At 47.4% G+C, this 19,720-nt stretch overlaps 1 protein-coding gene across 1 annotated transcript in view; it reads right to left on the reverse strand.

Annotated features, from left to right (window-relative positions):
- Positions 1 to 696: 696 nt before the first annotated feature.
- The window catches only part of Phgdh (phosphoglycerate dehydrogenase), a 40,769-nt gene continuing 21,745 nt past the window's right edge, over positions 697 to 19,720 (reverse strand). The window contains exons 6-12 of the mRNA XM_004853852.4: positions 14,148 to 14,280; positions 13,229 to 13,377; positions 6,372 to 6,524; positions 4,067 to 4,199; positions 2,835 to 2,965; positions 1,736 to 1,973; positions 697 to 1,011 (exon numbers count right to left, since the gene is read on the reverse strand). Of these exons, the coding sequence (XP_004853909.1) occupies positions 857 to 1,011; positions 1,736 to 1,973; positions 2,835 to 2,965; positions 4,067 to 4,199; positions 6,372 to 6,524; positions 13,229 to 13,377; positions 14,148 to 14,280 (1,092 nt within the window). The 3' untranslated portion in view covers positions 697 to 856. The remainder of the gene's footprint in view (positions 1,012 to 1,735; positions 1,974 to 2,834; positions 2,966 to 4,066; positions 4,200 to 6,371; positions 6,525 to 13,228; positions 13,378 to 14,147; positions 14,281 to 19,720) is intronic.

Here is a 19,720-nt window from a genome sequence, read left to right on the forward strand (position 1 = left end):
AAGTAGCTACGGAGAGCCAGGTCTCCCTAGGCAGCGAGGAATGGATCCTTCCCTACTACAAGGGGGAAAAGCTCTCAAAAGACAAAATCTTTTGCATGGAGTGCCATTCTAACATTTATCATGAAAATAATCTTTTTAAAAAAGTATTACCCTATCCAATTCACACCAAGTTTGCTTTGTGAACCTGCTGAAGATCTTCACACCTCCAGGCCTTTGTATTTTCTTCCCTGTAGGAAATCCTTCCAAACATCTCCTCAGAGATATGAACATCCCCAGCTTACAGCACATTTTCCTTGGGACTCTAGTCTCCTCCCACATCTCAAGTCCCTCACTCATGTGTCCAGTGACCTGTATGCTCCGCCTCCCCACTCCCATGAGAGGAATTCTGTAGGAAGGGTCAAGTTTGAATTTCCTAAAAGCAAAGTACCAACTTGGTACTTGTCACACAGTGCTGTGCATGTTTGCTGAATTTTACCCACTGATGTGCACGTATGTTCTCGATGGACAGAATCTGAAATACCTTGAGTTTGCACCTGTGACAATGCCTCTAATCTTAGAGAGAGGGGGTAATCTTCAGAGCAGGCACACTCATGCCATTTACCCATCCCAGCCTCCCTCCCCACCTCTTACCATGCAGAAGCCAGAAATGCACGCCCTCTGGTGGCTGTTTAGGACAATGACAACAGGACACAGGGCTGGGAGCAGGCTCTTTATTGGATGGCTACTGCAGGGTCAGAGGACTGCAGCATCCGAGAGCCTAGTCAGCCCCAGGAATGTGGATTGCCCTCTCTATTGATCATGGTGGTTAGATTTCTCCAGAGAGGCCCCTGAGGTGGGGGACTAGTGAGCCCCAAGGTTAGAAGTAGAACTGGAAGGCCTCAGACACCTGCTTCTTCCACACTTCCAGGCTGGGCAGTAAGGAGGAGATGCCCATGACGTGCCAGGACTCCCCATCTGACACCACTGAAGTCTGGTAGGACAGCAGCTGGACACCAGCCTCTGCCAGGAGACCTGAAAGTAAAGGAAACCCCTGGTTGGCAGAGGGCACAGGGCATAGAGCATGGGAGGAGGACTGTGGGGCTGCAAGTGGTCAGAATCAGGCAGCCATGATCAAAGCTGCAACAGGGTGATGCTGGTCTCAATATCAAAGAGGTGAGATGGAAAGAAAAGCAAGAAGCAAGGGATCTGCACAGTTTCTCTCACTATTCCAGAGCCTCTGAAGGCACACTCTGACTGTCAGGCAAAGAGCTACAGCTCTTGACTTGCTGGTCTGCTTTTCTGCAGCCCAAGAGCAAGGCAACAACAGCAACAAAAAGTAATGAAAGTTCCTCTGGGCAGCTGGCAAGGATGGTGAAATTACACCTTTGGGGCCTGGGGACACATCCTTTTGCCAAACTAGGCTTTGCTGCAGCCAGGCTAGCTACCAGGGCTGGCGGCAGAAGAGGGAAACCTGCCCACAATGGCCCTGAGCTGCTGGACCAGGGCTCAGGTGCAAACAGTGTGGTCAACACAGCCTGGGGCCTGTGGCCAGGCCACTAATAGGTGATCTGGCACCACCCGCCCTGCTGCTCTGTGACCTCAGACAAGGCACTTTCCCTGCTTCATGCAGATCCAGACGTTTCCTGAGGCATATAGAAGGGCAGCAGGAAAGGAGCAAATCTGTGGGGGCCCAATCTCAGGACATACCCCACCTGTGCCTCAAGGGCCCTGGCCAGCCCCCCAAGGCCCTGCTCACCAATCGTGGTAGGCAGCACTGCAGGGCTGGAGTGCCGAGCTCGGAAGATGAGCAGTGGCAGGCCCCGCTGGAGAGGCACTTCTGGCCTGAAGACTGCTCCACTGAGCGCCTGCAACATGGGCGTGGTGCCCTGGACTGAGCCCACAGCCTGGTAGGGGGCACCTGCCAGGGCCACGGTCAGCAGGCATTCCTCATGGTCCCGCTCCCCTGGGGCAGCAGGGCTGTGGGAAGTGGTGACCTGCAGAGAAGGCAGGGAGGTGCCGTTATTCCTGGCTGCACTGTGTCCACTGTACCTTATCACCTATGTGCAGGGTTCCAATGTGGCCAATGGGCTAAGAAACTCAGGGCCAGGGCAGGTGGGGTTGGTCTGTGCCCCATGGATTAGCTTCAGTGTTCCAGGACCTCCCTAAAAGGAAGACCAAGAAAGATCTGCCAGATACAGGCTTGGAGGGGAGGGGTAGGAATTGGAGAGAAGTGGGAGGGAAGGTGGGAGGCAGAACTGTGAGAAGCACTCAGCAGCTGCTTTGCTGGCCCAGGGTGGCCCCTCCTGCTCCAACTTCCTGCTTCCTGCAGTCAGTGGCTGGACTTGGACGTAGGAGTAGAGGGAGAGTCCAGGGAGGGGGAAGGAGAGCTCCCTATTGACTCTGTTGGCTTCTATTGGCTGAGAAACATGGAGAGAGGAGGCCTTGAGAAGCAGCAGAAATGTTGCCTTCTCCCAGAGTTTGCAAACTAATCCATACACTGGGTGCTGTGGTAAAAGGAGCACTGGATGGAGAGGCCAAACACACTGGGCCATCTCCAGGCCTTCATTCAGACACGGCCTTGTTCACTGCTCCTGGCTGTGCAATGGGGTAACCATACCACCTCTGGTTCACACAGCACTTGGTTATCTCTCCATAAAGGACTTTAAGAGGTATCAGTTACTCAGCAACACTCATCTTCATGTTGCAGATGGAGAGATTATGGCTCCCTCTCACAGGTAAACAGGGCCAATGGCAGGACTTGCACCCTGAACTTCCCCCTAGTGAGACAGCTGGGAGCACAGTGCACATGAGAGGTGGAAGGGCAGTGCTGGCAGGGAGTGGGGTGGGAGACGCACATTGAGGCCAGCCTCTTTCACCAGCAGCTTGGCGTTCACCAAGTTCACATCCCTTTGCTTGGATGCTTCCTTCAGGAGGCCGACAATGACTGCAGGGCTTAGGCAGTTCCCAGCATTCTTCAAAGATGTTCCTGGGGACAGAGAGAAAGTATAGTAAGGTCACTGTTCACTGAGCACCACAGATAGGCACAGGATAGGCACAGATAGGCTCTGGGCTACAGACTCTTCTGAGCCCTGGGGACCACTGCCACAGCCTGGACCCAGCAATCTGTCTCTCCTCCAGAATGCTCAGAGCCAGGCAGGGGAGACTATCGGGGACCAAGCTGGGAAACTCAGGATACTTTGGCCAGCTTGAGAAACTCCTCTCCAAGACTCAACCCAACTCCTCTGGTCACCCTGGCCTGCCTATCAGTCTCCTAGGAGACACTGGGAAATTCCCTCCTCTCACTATCTGGCACTCAGACCCTTGCCGGCTCAGGGAATGAGCAGAAATGAGCAACCGAAGCAACTGCCTGGTTTCCTCTGGGGCCTGGGTGCCCAGGCTGGTGGGGACCCCGAGCTGACATCCCTGATGTCACTTGTGCCATGGTCTAACCTCCCCACCCCCATCTCTCCACAAGAATAAAGGGCCAGCGGTGAGTGGGGCAGGACAACTCTCTAGAGGTGGAGGGACATGGAGCCCTCCCTGGTCACTCAACCACTGTGCTAGCTCCACCACAAAAGCAGCCCCAGCCCCAGCCTGCCCAGCAGCCCGGAGATGGGCAGAGGGTACTGTTTCCATTCTCATTCCCACTCCGAGACGGGGCAAACCCCCAAAGACTGTGCACCTTGGTAAGTCACAGAGCATAGAATGTCCCCGCTGTCTCACTAGCCATATACAAGAATCCAAGGCTCAAAGGAAGAAACATCACCCAGCAGGTAAGCCACAGGGTGAGAACCAGAATTCAATGGTCGGGGATTCCCTCCACTGGTTTCTCTGTCTTTTGCATGAAATTGTCTCTGTGAGCATCTCTCTTGCTCACAAAACACGTCTATCCTAAAAATACTGCCTAAACAGGATTTAGGAAAATTCAATATACTTACTCAGTCTTAAGTGAGCCCAAGTCACCTGAATCTCACTAGCTCTGTGGCCAGCAGTGGACACATCCGGCAGGGATGGATCCACACACCTTTCTCTCTCCCTCTGAAGTGCCCCCAATTCATGCTGTGTGGTCCACAAGACCCATGCTCACCCTGTGTTACCACCTGGACGGTCCCTTTTGGGGAGCCAGCCCAGGCCTGCATCAGCGTCCCCAGAGCTTCTGCCAGACCAATCCAAGGCTTGGTGTGTGGAGAGAAGGCACTGGTAAGGGCCTGGGCATTCACCTACAGAAAATGGGGAGAAAGGGCAAGATCAGAGAGAGGAAAGTAGAGGGCACACCCACCAGACCAGTGCCCAGATCAAGGTCTTGATGCCAAGAGCCAGGTCCACTTGGAGGGAAGGCACAGGGCTCCTCATGCTTTGGGTGCCCGGTGAGTGACAATTTCCATCTGCCACCAACAAAGAGACAATGACTTGTCCCTATGGGTGAGAAAACTTCAGACCCAGAAATGGACACAAAAGGCTAAGACCACAGCCACCCATCCTGTGGCAGACTTGCTCTTTTCTGTGCTGGAGAAGGGTTTGAACGGCACAGTAAACATGGGTCTTTAACTTACATAAGACAGCCATAGGTGAGTTGGAGTTAGAGGCTTGGCTCTCTGGAATGGCCCTCCTAATTGGCTGGGTTTTTATTTTCCATCTTGATTTTTTTTCTAATGTGAATGTTTACCTTGTCAGTAAACACTGTGCTTGATCATCACAATACATAAAGCTGGACCCACATAGTTCTGATGATCCTACCAGGCTTCAAACATTAAGGCAAGTTCATCATCCCGAAGGAGTGTTAAGAATTGAAGGGGCAGAGCCACAGAGCCTCCTGAAGGTCCAAGTCTAGCACTGCCCAGTTGGATGCTCACCAGGGAGCTGACAACAAAAACAGCCTATACCTGGCTGAAATTCCTATTCCATTTTTTTTTCAGAAGCTGTATTTTTAAATGCAATATATGCTCATAAACATTCTAGACAGTATTTTAAAATATACAATCTCTCCAAAAAGAAAATACCCAACTAATGATAACATAGATAACTTTCAATGTAAGTAAAATGTTACAACAGCCTGGGTCCCCGTCAAGGGCACCAGGGAGAAATGAGCCTTCTAGAAGCCTACGGAGAGGCAGCGGGAGTGACAAAGTGGGCACAGGCCTGAGGAGCCAACATGCTTAGAGGAGAGAACACAGATAGGTCCAGGTCCAGGTCTAAGTCCTGTGACCCCCGTTCTGTCTCCACCCCAGGCCCTCCAGGGTCTCTCATCACACCCCTAGTAACGGGCCTTACTGAATGCTGACTTCCACAGACCGAGTGGGAGAGAAGAGGTGAAGCAGACAGCAGACAGCACCCTGACTTACTCAGGATGTACAGGGCAGGGGGGCCTGGACACCCAGGCTGTCCAGCCAGAGGAAGGAAGCTGAACAGAATATCCGGTCCTTCCTGGCACAATGCTGCCCTTGGAAGTGAATGTCCCCAGGCTTCGGGTCAGCCAGGAGGCCAGGGGCCCCTCACACACACAGCCTCAGTCACCAACTTTCTCGGAGCACCGAGTACAGGCTCTGGGCCAACCCACACCCACATAAGCTGCAGAGAAACTTAGAGCATTTTTTTTTCTTTTTGTCTTCAGGGAACAGAGAATTTAGTTTAAAAGAAAGATATAATAAATTTAAGAACCTTACTGACAAGACACAGTGTGGCTAACAGAAAAATGGAGGAGGAGCTGCCAAGGACAAGTTAAGTCTTCATGAAGGAGACAGGGAGCCCCTTGAAGGAGCGATGCCGTCCTCATTATCTTCTGCACTCCAAGGGCCTCGGCAGTCTCTGGTGCCCGTACTTACACCCCGACATGTCATCAAGAGAAGGCCCGATACGGGCGAAGATGAAGTGGGTGTGTGAGGCCATGATTTGGGAAGTGAATGCCCAGCTGGCATGGAGGGCTTCCCTGGAAGGTGAGAAGAAACTCGTCCTGGGGGAGTGAGGCCTTGATCACAGACATGATATGAAGAGTGCGCTGAGGAGTTCACAAGATGCCAGCTCCCTATGTGGGCCATCCACCACCCCCCCGCACATGGCTGTCACCCTAGCAACAACTGCTTCACTCCCAAGGCATGTGGAAAACAAAGGATCCTTTCTCTAGAGGCTGCGCCTGGGAAGGGCCATGCTCTCTGCAGCAGGCCTACAGTATAACAGCTCCACAGGGCTCCTCACTCCAAGGCCATGGCTATCAAGGCTGCAGATAGCTTGTTCCTGCCCACCCTTCTTCTCCAGGAGAGCCAATTCGAGTGGACTCCATCTTCTACTCCCAGGAGGACTGAATCTGGTCACTCATGGGGTCACCATCCTCTGTAAGACACCTCCTGTCTCCTCTCTCTGCCTCCAGTGCCCCAGCCCCATGCAGTGATACTTACAATCCCTGATAAGGATTTGCCCTTCACCATGTCCACGAACTGGATGGCTATTTCCTCCCCACAGCGGCTCTGGGCTTCCTTGGTACTGGCACCCAGGTGGGGACAGCTGATGACATTCTCATGGTCCACCAAGGCTCGATCTCGGGGCGGCTCCTGTTCCAAAAGAGACCTTGAGGTTGGTGGCTGTGGATGGACTAGAACCCCCTTGGGCTACCGCAGGTCAAAAGGAAAGCAGAGGGAAGGAAGCAGGACTGATGTGACTTTTACTTGTTTGTCAGTGGCCCCTAAACTCAGTGACCCATTTCCTCATCACTGTTCTTTTTATCACAGCAGGGTGGACAGAGCACAAGCTGTGGACTGGACTCCAACCTCACCTGCACCACTGACCACTCAGGTGCTTTGGGCAAATCTCCATCCCTCTCAGCCTCAGTTTCCCTGTCCATGAACTGGGTGAGGCCTGTCCTGGCCCCAGGGAATGATACAGGCCACCTGGCCCTGTGCTAGAGCCCGGAGGATGTGGGAACCACACGGCCCCCTCCAGTCCCTCGGTTCTCCACAGCACAGAGCGACAGAGTTGAGAGTGACAGAGTTGAAACCAACAGACCGACCTGACTGAAGAGAGCAACACCCAGGACAAGAATTTTGCCCCGGGACCGAAATGGTACCTTTCCACAGAGACTGGGTGCGAGACAGCTATGGGACACCGAGCTTGGGGAGGGTGAGACCTAAATAGGGATCTCCTCGGATCCCCTGGGGTGGTGGGGAGCCTGGGTTCTGCCCCGGGAGGCCAGGTTCCATGGGAGTAACCATCAGAGGGGGCGTCCTGAAGAAGCAGCCTATAGTCCAGTGATATGCTGGAGCTCTGGGCCTGCTGCCGACACCCAGCAGAAATCAGTGCTTTGAAATACTATACATCAATATAAGGGGGTGGGCTGATTGTCTTCCCTAAAATCAGAGTTTACTTTGTTTTGGTAAAGGGTTGTTCATGAGAGGTTCCTAGAGTTGGTCCATATCCTGTTGATGTCTGAAGCAACTGTTATCAGGGGAATTACTGCCATAGACAAGGTAACATAGTAGTGGCTGGCCATTGGTTTTCTCTCCATGCCAATACCTGGATTGCCTGGGGTGGGCGTGGGGTCACAAACAACACTGTAGCTCACTTCTGAAAAACAGGGCTCTAGGTCAAAGAATTTTCAAACCGAAAAAATAAACAAGTGAAAAAACAGAAACATGAAAAGGCAAGGCAACAAAATGCCTCCAAAAACACCCATTTCCCCTAGTATTGGTACAGGGACGATGTGGGGGGGGGGGGTGGTTGGAATCATAAGGTACACAGCAGATAGGTCTGAAAGAGTACCAATGGAGGTAAAACAGTTCTGTAAGGTGCCTGGTGAATTAAAAGATAGAACTTATCATATAGTGACCATAATGAAACAAGTGATCAACAAGTCTAGAGAAAATACTAATAAACAGCTAGTGGAGCTAAAGAAAAAGATGCAAAACATAAATGTCCAGCACAGAAAAGAATGGGAGTCTATAAGAAAGTTCCAAAAAGAAACCCAGGAGATTAAAAACATGATTGGAAGTATGGGTAGGAGAAGTGACCAATGGGGAGGCAGAGTGTCCGACCTAGAAGACAGAGCTGAGGTCAATGATCAGTTAATGAGAGATACCCTAAAAACACAAAGGAACATGAAAAATGGGTCCGATGACTCAAAGAGGTCTAAGAGTCTGGTCCTCTGCTCTATATAAGAAACACATTTAACAGAAAAAGAAATTCATAGACTAGGGCCGGGGGATTTAGCTCAGTGGTTCCTCCACCTGGCTCGAAACTGCAAGGACCTGAGTTCAATCCCTGGTAGCAACAAAAAAAAAGAAATTCATAGACTAAAAAAATCAAGGGATGGAAGACAATATTCCATGCAATGTGAACCCCAAAACAAGCAGGAACAGTGATCCTATTTTCAGACATAGTAGATTTCAAGCCAAAGCTGATCAAAAGAGGCAAAGAACATAACAGAACAAACTATTCAACAGAAAGACATAACAATTACAAACATACATGCACCAAATCACAGTGTGCCCAACTTCATAAAACAAACTCTAACGGATGTAAAAGATCAGATAAACAGAAATACAATTCAATTATAGTGGGGGATCTTAATACCCCATTATCACAAATAGATCAACCAAACAAAATATCAACAAAGAAAATCAGAATAGAAGATATAGAAGGACCTTATCTTACTCTGATAAAAGCCATTTATGACCAACCTATTGCCAACAAACTGAAAGTCTTCCACCTGAAATTAGGAACAAGACAAAGATGTCCATTATCACCACTCCTGTTCAACAGTCCTTGAAACATTAGCCAGAGCAATCAGGCAAGAGAAAGAAATAAAAGAATGGATATGTATAGGAAAGGATGAAGTCAAAATATTATTTGCAGATGACATACTCCTTTGCTTACAAGACTAAAAAAAACTCCACCAAAAGATTCCTAGAATAACCAAACTCAGCAATGTAGCAGGATACAAATTAAACACACAAAATTCAATAGTATTCCTATATGCTAATAATGAACTTACTGAAAAAGAAATTAGGAAAAAAAATACCATTTAAAATGGCATCAAAAAATTAAATACTTAGATGTTAACCTAATCAAGAAAGCAAAAGTCCTCTAGAATGGAAATTATATCACTCTAAAAAAGGAAATTGAGGATATCGGAAAATGGAAAGCTATCTCCTGTTCCTGGTTAAGCAGAACCTAATATAACATAATCAAATTAGCTATACTTCCAAAACTGATATACAGATTTTTTTTTTGGTACCAGGGATCGAACTTAGGACCTTGTGCTTTAGAGGCAGGTGGCAGAACCACTGAGCTAAATCCCTGGCCCTGATATACAGATTTTTAATGTGATCCACATCAAAATAACAATGTCATTTCTCACAGAGCTAGAGAAAACAATCCTAAAATTTATATGTAATCAGAAGAGACCCAAATAGCAAAAGCAATTCTGGGTAACAAAAGCAAAGCAGGTGGTATCACAATCACAGGCTTTAAGTTATATTACAAAGCCACTATGATATAAAAAAAAAAATATGGTGCAGGCATAAAAATGGACATGAGGATCAATAGAACAGAATAGAGGACACAGAAACAGCCCTAAGTACATTCAATTATCATATCTTTGACAAAGGAGCCAAAAATCACACACTGGAAGATAGCCTCTTTAATTAATGTGGGGAAAAAATAAATAAATAAATGTGGTGGTGGGGAAACTGAAATTAGAAACTAAATCAAAATGTATCAAAGATCTAAATGCTAAAACAGAAACACTTCATCTACTGAAAAATAAAATAGGTACTGAAAAAATAGGTACTGAAAAATAAATTAGAATTTTTTAAATAGAACCCCAATGGCACAAGAAATAAAACTGAGAATCAACAAATGAGATCGTGTCAAATTTAAAGCTTCTGCACAGTGAAGGAAACAACCAACAGAGTGAAGAGACAATCTTCAGAATGGGAAAAGATTTTTGCCAGCTATTCCAGAGCCTGAGGACTAACATCAAGAATATATAAAGAACTCAAAAAAATTACATCTCCCAAAATAAAAGACTTAATAAAAAAAATGGGCAACCAAAATGAAGAAGTACAAATGGCCCATAAATACATGAAAAAATGCTTGTCATCATTGGCCATCAGAGAAATGCAAATTAAAACCATATTGAGATACCATCTTACTCCAGAAAGAAACCCTCATCAAAAAAAAAAATCTAATAACAAATGCTGGCGATGACTGGGTAAAAAGGAACTCTACTACACTGCTGGTGAAAATGATACAGCTTCCATCTAGATGCCTGCCCCCAACCTTACATGCTCACAGGTGGGGCCTTTTCAGAGGTGGCTGGATCTAGGCCAAGTGAATATAGATTAAGGGTGTGTGATAACTAAAATTAGTGGACTGATTGGTTTAGCATAGTTTTTTGTAGTAAATGGGAAGGCCCACCCTGGATATGGGTGGCACCAACCAATAGGCTTGTAGCCTAGACTGGATAAAAGAGAAAGTTAAGTCTTGCTGTTGTGCTGCTGCTTCCTGCCTCGCATGCCATGGACTGCTTCTCCTCTACCATGCTGACCTGTCTTGGAGCCAGCTAATTATGGACTGAAATCTGTACAAACTGTGAGCTTTGGGGGTGCCAGGTATTTTGTCTTAGCAATAAGTAACTAAGACAGAACATAAACTAGTACAACCACTAAGGAAATCAGTGTGGATATTCCTCAAAAAACTAAAAATAGGAATTCCATTTGACCCAGCTATCCCCCTTTTAGATATCTTTCCAAATGAGTTAAAATCACCAGATTAATAAGGATATATGCACAACCATGTTCATAGCAGCACAATTTATAATAGCTAGATCTTGGAAACAGTGTATATGTCCATCAGGATGAATGGATAAGGAAAATGTATTTATAGTCAATGGAGTACCATGCTGCCATAAAGATAAACTTAAGATAGGTAAATGGGTGAAACTTGAGAACATAATGTTCAGTGAAGTAAGTCAAACATAAGCTTAATTTTTTGTTTTTGGTACTGGGGATTGAACTCGGGACCTTGTGCTTGTGAGGCAGGCGAGGCACTACCAAGTTAAATCCCCAGCCCCACATAAGCTTAAATATTGCATAGTTTCTCTTAAGTGAGAAACAACACACACACACACACACACACACACACACATATATACATATATGAGATAAACGGGAAGTACAGAGTTCAAATAATTCACCAAATTACAAATCTATTGTTTTAAAAATATTTCAATACATATGCTAATTGGTTTCAATTATACTACTTGTTTATCTTAGTTCACTGAAAAGAAAGATTTGTGTTATTATCTAGTCCTTTTTTGTACAAATCTTTTTGGTTTGTCTTGTACTCTGTGTAACTACTTTGAAGATGACACGCAGTGCAACAGCTATTGTTATTCTCTTATTTATGAAATTTTTTTTTTGGTACCGGGGATCGAACTTGGGACCTTTTGCTTACAAGGCAGGCACCAGAAACACTGAGCTAAATAAATCCCCAATCCATTATGAAATTTTTTTATAAAATAAAAAAAGAAAATCACAATAGAAATAGGTGAATACTCTGTATCTCGTAATATTATTGTAGGCTTTGATAACACCAGAGGTTCCCATGTTCCCAACCAGTGGAAGCTACGTATTGTGGTTGTTGGTATTTTTCCCCGAAACTTACCCTCACAGCACTTATATTCTGTGTGCCTCTCTGGACTCTTAGTGCAGCACTCTACTCTTTGCAGATGCTCATAGGTAACTGCATCCCATCCTGGCTCCCTCCAGCACAGGCTGCCTACTGTGTCCCTTCCACTCTTCCACTCACTGAGAAGAATTTTGCCCTTGAGACTGTAACTTAGGCTCCTTTTCTGGCCATTCCTCATGCTCTGTTGATCCATTAAATTTTGACCATGTAACCTTGTGAGTCACAGCCACCTAGTTATAGCAAGTGGTACAAAGATACTAAAGATAGCAGAAGATGCAACATGAGGAAGGGCACACAAAGAAGGGCAAGGAATCCCTCTGTCTTCACAGAGATAATGACTGAGCTGATATGACCGGGAGTACAAACCAAAATGCACTATGCTCTTTGGGCTGGGAAGACACTGGCTACAGAAGCTTGGAGAGGACCAGTAATCTGCCAAGGCCACATAGCTAGTAACCTATGCACCCAAAAGCTTATGCTCTTTTTCCTAAATCACTGTGAGGATCCTTGATGCTGGTGCAGGATATTTATTTGTTTGTTTAGTGGTACCAGGGATTGAACCCAAGGGTTCTCTACTACTGAGCTATATCCCCAGCCTTTTTATTTTTATTTTAAGACAGGGTCTGACTACAGTGCTCAGGCTGGTCTTCAACTTGTGAACCTCCAGCCTCAGCCTCCCAAGTAACTGGAATTACAGGGGTACACCATCATGTCGGCCTGGGGGCAAGATCTTTGAGGAAAAGGACAAAGAGTATGGAAGTAAGGGCTGGGGATTTAGCTCAGTGGTTTTGCCGCCTGCTGTGCAAGTGCAAGGTCCCGAGTTTGATCCCTGGTACAAAAAAAAAAAAAAAAAAAGGAGTATGCAAGTAGGACTACTCTCTTCTGCATGTCATCTGCTATGAGGTTGACTCTGCATCTACTGGGAGAGCAGCCCACCCTGGGGAGTCCAAGGGAAAACTGTAGTGTCCTCTAGCTTTTGTCTCTCTGAAAGAAGAGGAATGCCAATGGATGCTGGATAAACTCTCTTCTTGGCCATGAGACTGCACTTAAATCAAGGACCTGTAACAATCCACTAAACTCCCCTCTCTCCTGACCCAAATCCTCAATCTCATTCATCTACCACTCCATCTTTCCCAAGTTATCAACATGACAACAGTCTCAGAAGCCCAAGATCAGTACTACGGTCCTATTTAAACATCTGAGGGGTGTGTGTGTGTGTGTGTGTGTTTGAGACAGGGTCTCGCTATGCAGTTCAAACTGGCCTGAACTCACTATGTAGCTCAGGCAGGCCTCAAACTCAAGACAATCCTCTTGCCTTAGCCTTCTGAGTGCTGGGATTACAGGTGTGCACCACTACGCCCAACCTAAACATCTGAATTTGCAGCAGATATCATGTACCTCTGTACCAAGCTCTGCAAAAGCTCCTCAGACCACACAGTTATAGTCTTGGCAACAGTTTCCCTGCTTCTGATTGATGTTGGAGACAGCAAAATGCTGGGCTTCCGCTGACCCGGGCCTCCCTGCTCCTCATCTCTCCCCTGTGCTCCCACACTGGGCTGCAAGTACTTACTTCTGTGAACACATCCAGTGCAGCTCCAGCACACTGACCCGACTGCAGGGCCCGCAGCAGGGCACCTTCGTCCACAATCCCTCCTCGGGCACAGTTCACCACACGCACACCCTTCTTGCACTGGGCAAAGGTGCTGTCATTCAACAAACCTGGAAAAAAGAGAAGAGTTGATGGCTGCGAAGATGCCTGGACCCCACATTGGCTCTGCCCCAGGGGCCCTGCCTTCCTCTGAACCAGCTCCTCCCTGAGGCCTCTTCCTGCTGGTCAGCTGCCTTTCTGTTCTAACTTCTTCTTTCTCAGAGACTCAAGAGGGAGGAGTTCCCAGTTCTGGATCTGGTGTAGACTCAGTTTAAAAACATCCCAGATATTGTGTGAATGCTTTTGAGTGGGCCCAAAAGACTCAGAAAGCCCTTCAGGGGCTCTGGGAAGCATCCACATGGGCCACAGCTTGAACCTACATCAAGCTCCAGTAATAATGGTACTGAATGAATCAGGTATGAGTTATATGAAAGCATCTTACACACACTGAGTGTTAAATAAATGTTGTCTTTATTAACTATGAACATATGTCTTTTTTTCTATCTGAGCTTTCCATGAGGCTGATGTAGTCTCCCGCCTGCCCTCACCTCTTGGGGCTTCCTTCTTTCCTTCCTCCCTAGTGGCCCCATGGAAGATCTCCTGTTTGGGGCCCTACTTTTCCCAACTAGTCCAGACCATGGTTCTTTCTTAGTGCTTCCCCATCCTTAGAGCACCCATGCACTTCGAGCTAGTTCACCCCTCCTCCACCTAATGCAGAGGCAACCCACAGAGCCTTTCTCCAAACCTGCTCACCAGTGTCTGCAGAAGGCCCAGACTAAGGGCACACTCCCTAACTGATTTGTGGCCCCTGTTACCAACCCACAAGGTAGCGACAGACTACCTGTCGTGGAGGGCAGCAGAGGAGTATGTACAGTGATGAAATCACAGAGGGGCCAGATCTCCTCCAGAGGCAGCTGCTGGACCCCAAAGGAAGCTGAGACTTCTGGAGAAGTGACAGGGTCGTACCCTATCGTCTGATCAGATGTGAAAGAGAAAAGTATCATTATTAACTATTAGCACTGTTATTAACAACAGCAACCATTTATTGAGCATTTACTACAATGTAAGCACCATGCTAAGCTTAATTTGATCCCTCAGTTTAACTCTCACAGTCCAATGAACTTGCTGCTGCTCTTCTGCCTGCTTTAGAGCTGAGGGAAGCAGAGTTTGCTCAATTAGGAATGGGCACAGCCAGAGCAACGGGAGGCTTGTCTGCCTTAGAGCCCCAACCACAAGCAGATGCAGGAGCAGCCCATGCATGGCTAGACAAGGGGGTGCTTGGAAGCTCTAAGATAGGAACCCTCAGTGAGGAAAGACGATCATGTGGGGAGCAGTGACATCATCGTAGGATGCCACCAGGAAACGGACACGAGAGGGCACAGCTAGGGATCCAATGTCCAGGAAAGAGGTACATTAACTATTTAGAGCAAGGGCAGAAGAAGTGATGGAGGAGGCATTGGTGGTAGACAAAGGATCAGGAATGACACAAGGATGCATCATTAGGGATGAGGGTCAAACACAAAGGCTGACACACCAGCAGAGGGTACAGTGTTTCTCTTTGAAATTTCTCTTAATGGGGATTAGAATGTCACTAGTCTTTGAATAATTTGCATTTATTGACCAATTTGCATAACCTACTGTCTAAGATTACATGGAGATATAAATGGCTAATGGCAGATCTTTTTAATGGGGAAAGTTTGATCAGGGTGGGGAGCAAGGACTTGTCCAGGGGATGCGGGTCAGACATAAAGACAATGGGGCCAGGGAAGCACCAAGAGAGAACCTTGTTGAAGGGGTGGGGTCTCCAAATAAAGGGAACTTCCTGGGGCCTCTGGAAGGCAGGAAGGTTGACTTCCAAGAGATAGAAGCAGGCAAGAAAGAAGCTCTGGGGTGTAAGTTACATCAGGCTCATGAAACTGACACCAGGTCATCAAATGTCAGTGATGAGAACAGGAAAGCTCAGACAGAAGAAAGGACTTAAAGTTCATCACCAATAAAGACAAATATTTATTTAGCATTTACTATGTGTCAGGTGCTTTCACCTCTTCATGCCTGATGGTTAAGGTAAACATTGTTTCCCATTTTACAGAAACTGAGAAACTGAAGCAAAGGTCACAGAGCTGGCACAGAATACAAGTCAGGTATCCTGACTCCAGAGGCCGCCCTCCTAGTGCCCACCTTCTATAGTCCAGGCTGGCAGCTGGACTACAGAAGAGAAGAGGGGGGATAAGGGTAAGGTCGGTATGGGATGGGGGAGCAGCAACAGCAGGTACACTGACTGCCACGAGCAGGCAGTGCAGTCCCACAGGCAGCACAGGGAACCCAGACAAGCCACTCTTCCCAAATCTGAGCCCTCAAAAGTGGAACGGGGAGGCCACAGCCCGTGTGAGAGAGAAAGCAGAGTACAGGAGCTGCAAACATGTCTCTTGCATCCAGCGCAGTCTTGGATGCCCTCACACCAGCCTCAAAAGGAGTGCCGCCTCAAGGTCACCAGCCAAGCAGTCAACATCCGGGCACAGAGGTCTGCCTCGGCTTTCTGCCTGATCTACCCAGCAGGCTTCACAAGAGCTCTCTCCAGCTCAGTCCTTGTCAACAACCCTGATTTGGGGGAAAGACAGAGGTACAGGAGCCCTGTGATTCTCAAAGGCATCCCATGGATGTCCTCAGGAAGGCAGGCAGCTGACACTGGGCCCCCGAAGCACACCAGAATGCATGGGGCGCCAGAAGTCCTGACCCAGCTCTGCCAACTGTGTGTCAAGGCACACTGAATACAGGAGCCAGGTGAAGGACTTCAGTCACCCCTGCTCCAACAGTCAGTGATTCAAAGTCACTTAAAGAGAAATTCCCCTTAACACCTAGGAAAACCAACCCAGCTTACACAAAAACAAACCCAGGATTAATCAAAACAAAGAAAATGCAGCCGAAAACTTGAACAGTGTTTATCTCTTGGAAGAAAAAATTATTTCCCCTTTGTGATTTCCTTTGCTGTTTAAGATTTCTACCACACTGTGAATTATTCTTGAAATTAGAGGAAGGTAAACATTATTTTAGAACATAATGTAAAACAGAACTTCCATTTCAAATGCAGAACTTCTGCGAAAGAAAATAAAAATGGTTATAACTGAGGTTCCAGATCACATTTTTCATCATTAGCCTTGCAGAATAAGCAAAGCCAAGTGACCCCACACCAACCACTGGCAGAGGCTTAGGGGAAAGAGTCTGCCTTCCCTGCCCATTAAGAGCCCCAGGGTCTTTTTTAGACATGGTCATCTGCTGCTCATGTTGGTAAGGAGGGAGAAATGGCCAGCGTAGGGGCCAGGATCCCTTCCCTAGTCCTGACAAGTCGTCTTTGTGTGCTGGCCGATGCTGGCTGCAATAATGATCCCATTATCTCCAATGTAGATGTATTTTCTTGTGTGGAATGAGGGACGAAGAGGACACAAGCCACAGTGACGGAGTGAGCCCTCAGCACCCAGCACTCTGTTTCTCCTCTGCTCTCAGGAGCCAGGACACAGCTGCAGGGGGCAGAAGGAAGCATCCTGCTGGCCAAGCCCCGCCCTTCGTATGCCAGCAGGTGTCTGGGGTTTCGGGGGAGCAGGCTGGTGAGGAGCAGATAAGCATCTTCCACAGTAGCCAGCAGGGCTCTGCCTCAGCTTCTTTCTCTCTGAGGGAGACAGAATCTCAGTTATCTGTAGGCAGCTGCTGGGAATGAATTTGGCTGAGAACAGCCCTATTCTCATTTTTCTTGTGAGATATCCAGAGCAGAAAGGGATGCATGTGCTCAGCCAGGGATTATGGTTCCCACAGCAGGAGGCTATGCCGGGGGAGGTGGAAAGAATGGCATCAGACCCGGAAGCTGAGTGCTTGGACAGGGTCCTGTGTGTCCTGGAAACGGCACATGTCTTTCAAAGACGATTCTCAGGGAGGGGCCTCTGGGAGAAGCAAGTATGAGTTCCTCACCTTACACCCACCCCTAGCAGACTTCTGGTGTTGGGCTCGAGGTGGGGAGGTTAGGTGGGGAGGTTTGTTTTCCAGGGAATCCTTCAGGAAGTGCCTCACTGCAATCACAGCAGGCAGCCCTGGGAGCCGCATCTGCTGCCTAGCTCCACAGAGGATAGCAGACAGCAGAGGCCTCAAGGTAGAGAGCTCTAGTGCAGAACCCTCTCTCCACACTGTGGCCAAGGGTTTTGGTTTAGCATGTCAACTCCTCCCACAGCGGCAACATCCTCAACAGAAGCCTAATATTAAAAATGGACCCCCTGGGCAAGATGGTGCATGCCTGTAGTCCTACACTCAAGAAGCTGAGGCAAGAGGATGGCAAATTCAAAGGCACCCGGGGTCTCTTAAGTGACTTGGAGAGACTATGTCAATCTCCACTACCGCAAAAAATAAAAATATTAAAAATAAAATAAAAATTAAAGCTGGAAGTGGTGGCAAACACCTGTAATCCCCAGCTACTTGGAAAGCTGAGGCAGGAGGATCATATGTTCAAGGCCAGCCTAAACTACCTATGGAGGTCCTGTCTCAAAAACACCAATTAATTATTGAATTAATTAAGAAATTTTAAAGGGCTGGCACTCCTTGCGTTCAACTCCCAGTACTGCAAAAATACAAAACCAAGCAAACAAAAAAGATGCATTCAAAGCCACAGGGGCCAAAATCCAGCATTTAATATCTTCCTGGGCACTTTTCCAGAGTCTGAGGCTCAGGGGAAGTCTGAAAATCAGAGCTCTACTGCAGGAAGAAGTCTAGGTACCAGGCTGGCTGAGAGCTTCTATCCTTGGGATGGCTGAACACAGTTACCTGGCACAGGCACTGTCTAACCCGTGTGGATCATGGATGCAAACACTGGTAGCAATGGGCAAAGTGCATCAGGTTGGAAGTGAAGACACCCAGACTGAATAGAGCTTCAGGTACTAATCCCATTGTCTTTGTGTGTGTGTGTGTGTTTGTGTTAGGGATCAAACTCAGGGGATTCTAAGCAAGTGCTCTACCTCAGCTACAACCCAAGCCCCACCAGCCATATTATCCTGAGCTTATCAAATGACCTTCAGGTGCCTCAGTTTCCTTATGTGTAAACCTGGGACAATAGGGTCATTGTGAGCATGGAAAGGACCACAGCAGACCTCAGTAAACATTAGCTGGACCTGAAAGAATCAGGTTCAAGGTCTAGCCCTTTGTGGTTAAGTCAGATCCATCACAACAATGGCCACAGCCAAACTTAGAGATGGTGAACAGTGACGCTCAGGGAAAACTCTGGCAAGAAAATATGAGACTCAGCTCCCAACTGGCTTGGGCCTGTAACACATTCTAGGGGTCAAGCCAGCAGGAAGGGGTTAAGTCTCTACAGTTACAACTCATTACTCAGTAACACTGTTAAGAAAAAGTTCCAAGCAAAAAGGACAGTACACAGTGTAAGACCTGTATGACTCAGCCCACCAGCAAGCTGCAGGCTGGCCAGTAGAGAGAATGAGAAATGTCACCTTCCTTGCTCTCGTATGCACGCATTCTTTTGTCTGTATGGGGCATTGAATACACTGAAGGTGCTATGGCCTCGTACATGCTGGGCAGGTGCTCTACTACTGAGCTACATGCTCATTCCTTGTTTGCTTGTTTGTTTAGAGCTAGGGTGTCAGTAAGTTGCCCAGGCTGGCCTCAAACTTGCAATCCTCCTGCCTCGGCCTCCAGGTAGCTAGGTTTACAGACCTGTGCCAACACACCTGGGCCGTACTTCTTCAATGCTGCCAAGAAATCACATTATCCTTTCCATCAGCCATGAGTCCATTAAATCACACTCCTCTTTCGTCAACCAACGCCTTCTTGTCTCAGAAGAATGTTTTGCAAATGTTCCTACCTACCTACAAAATTTGTCTAATTGCTTTTTGGACCTGCCATGTTAAACACTGAAATGTATTTCCAGCCTCCCTATGTTTGCTAGGACATGAATCTGTATTCCCTTTTTTTTTCTCTTTTTCTTTTTTTCTTACAGTATAAGGAATTGAGCTCAGGGTGTTTGCACTGAGCTACATCTCCAGCCCTTTTTAGTTTTTTATTTTGAGACAGTGTCTTGCTAATCTGTTAAATTGTCTAGACTAGGCCCAAATTTACAATCCTTCTGCTTCAGCCTGTTCTGGGAGTACAGTTGTGTAACCGATATCCAGCTTGATTCCACACTCTTAAATACTGACCACCTCTCCTAGCTTCATCCACTAGCGAATGTCACACGGCCCAGGCTGTTGGTTAGAATGACAGAGAGGACACAGTCCTGCACTGTCATGGACAATCTCCCCCCAGACTGAGTCCATTCTACTCATCGCTAATACCTTTAAAAGAGCTAGCACGGAGCCCAGGAGCTTAAAGAGGTCTTGCTAAAGTCTAGATTTGCAAGCAGTATAAATATTCATTATTGGGAGG

Source organism: Heterocephalus glaber, unplaced genomic scaffold (genome assembly GCF_053883595.1).
Source record: "Heterocephalus glaber isolate CG9 unplaced genomic scaffold, H.glaber_assembly_v1.0 deba00001442, whole genome shotgun sequence".
Taxonomy (NCBI): Eukaryota; Metazoa; Chordata; class Mammalia; order Rodentia; family Bathyergidae; genus Heterocephalus; species Heterocephalus glaber.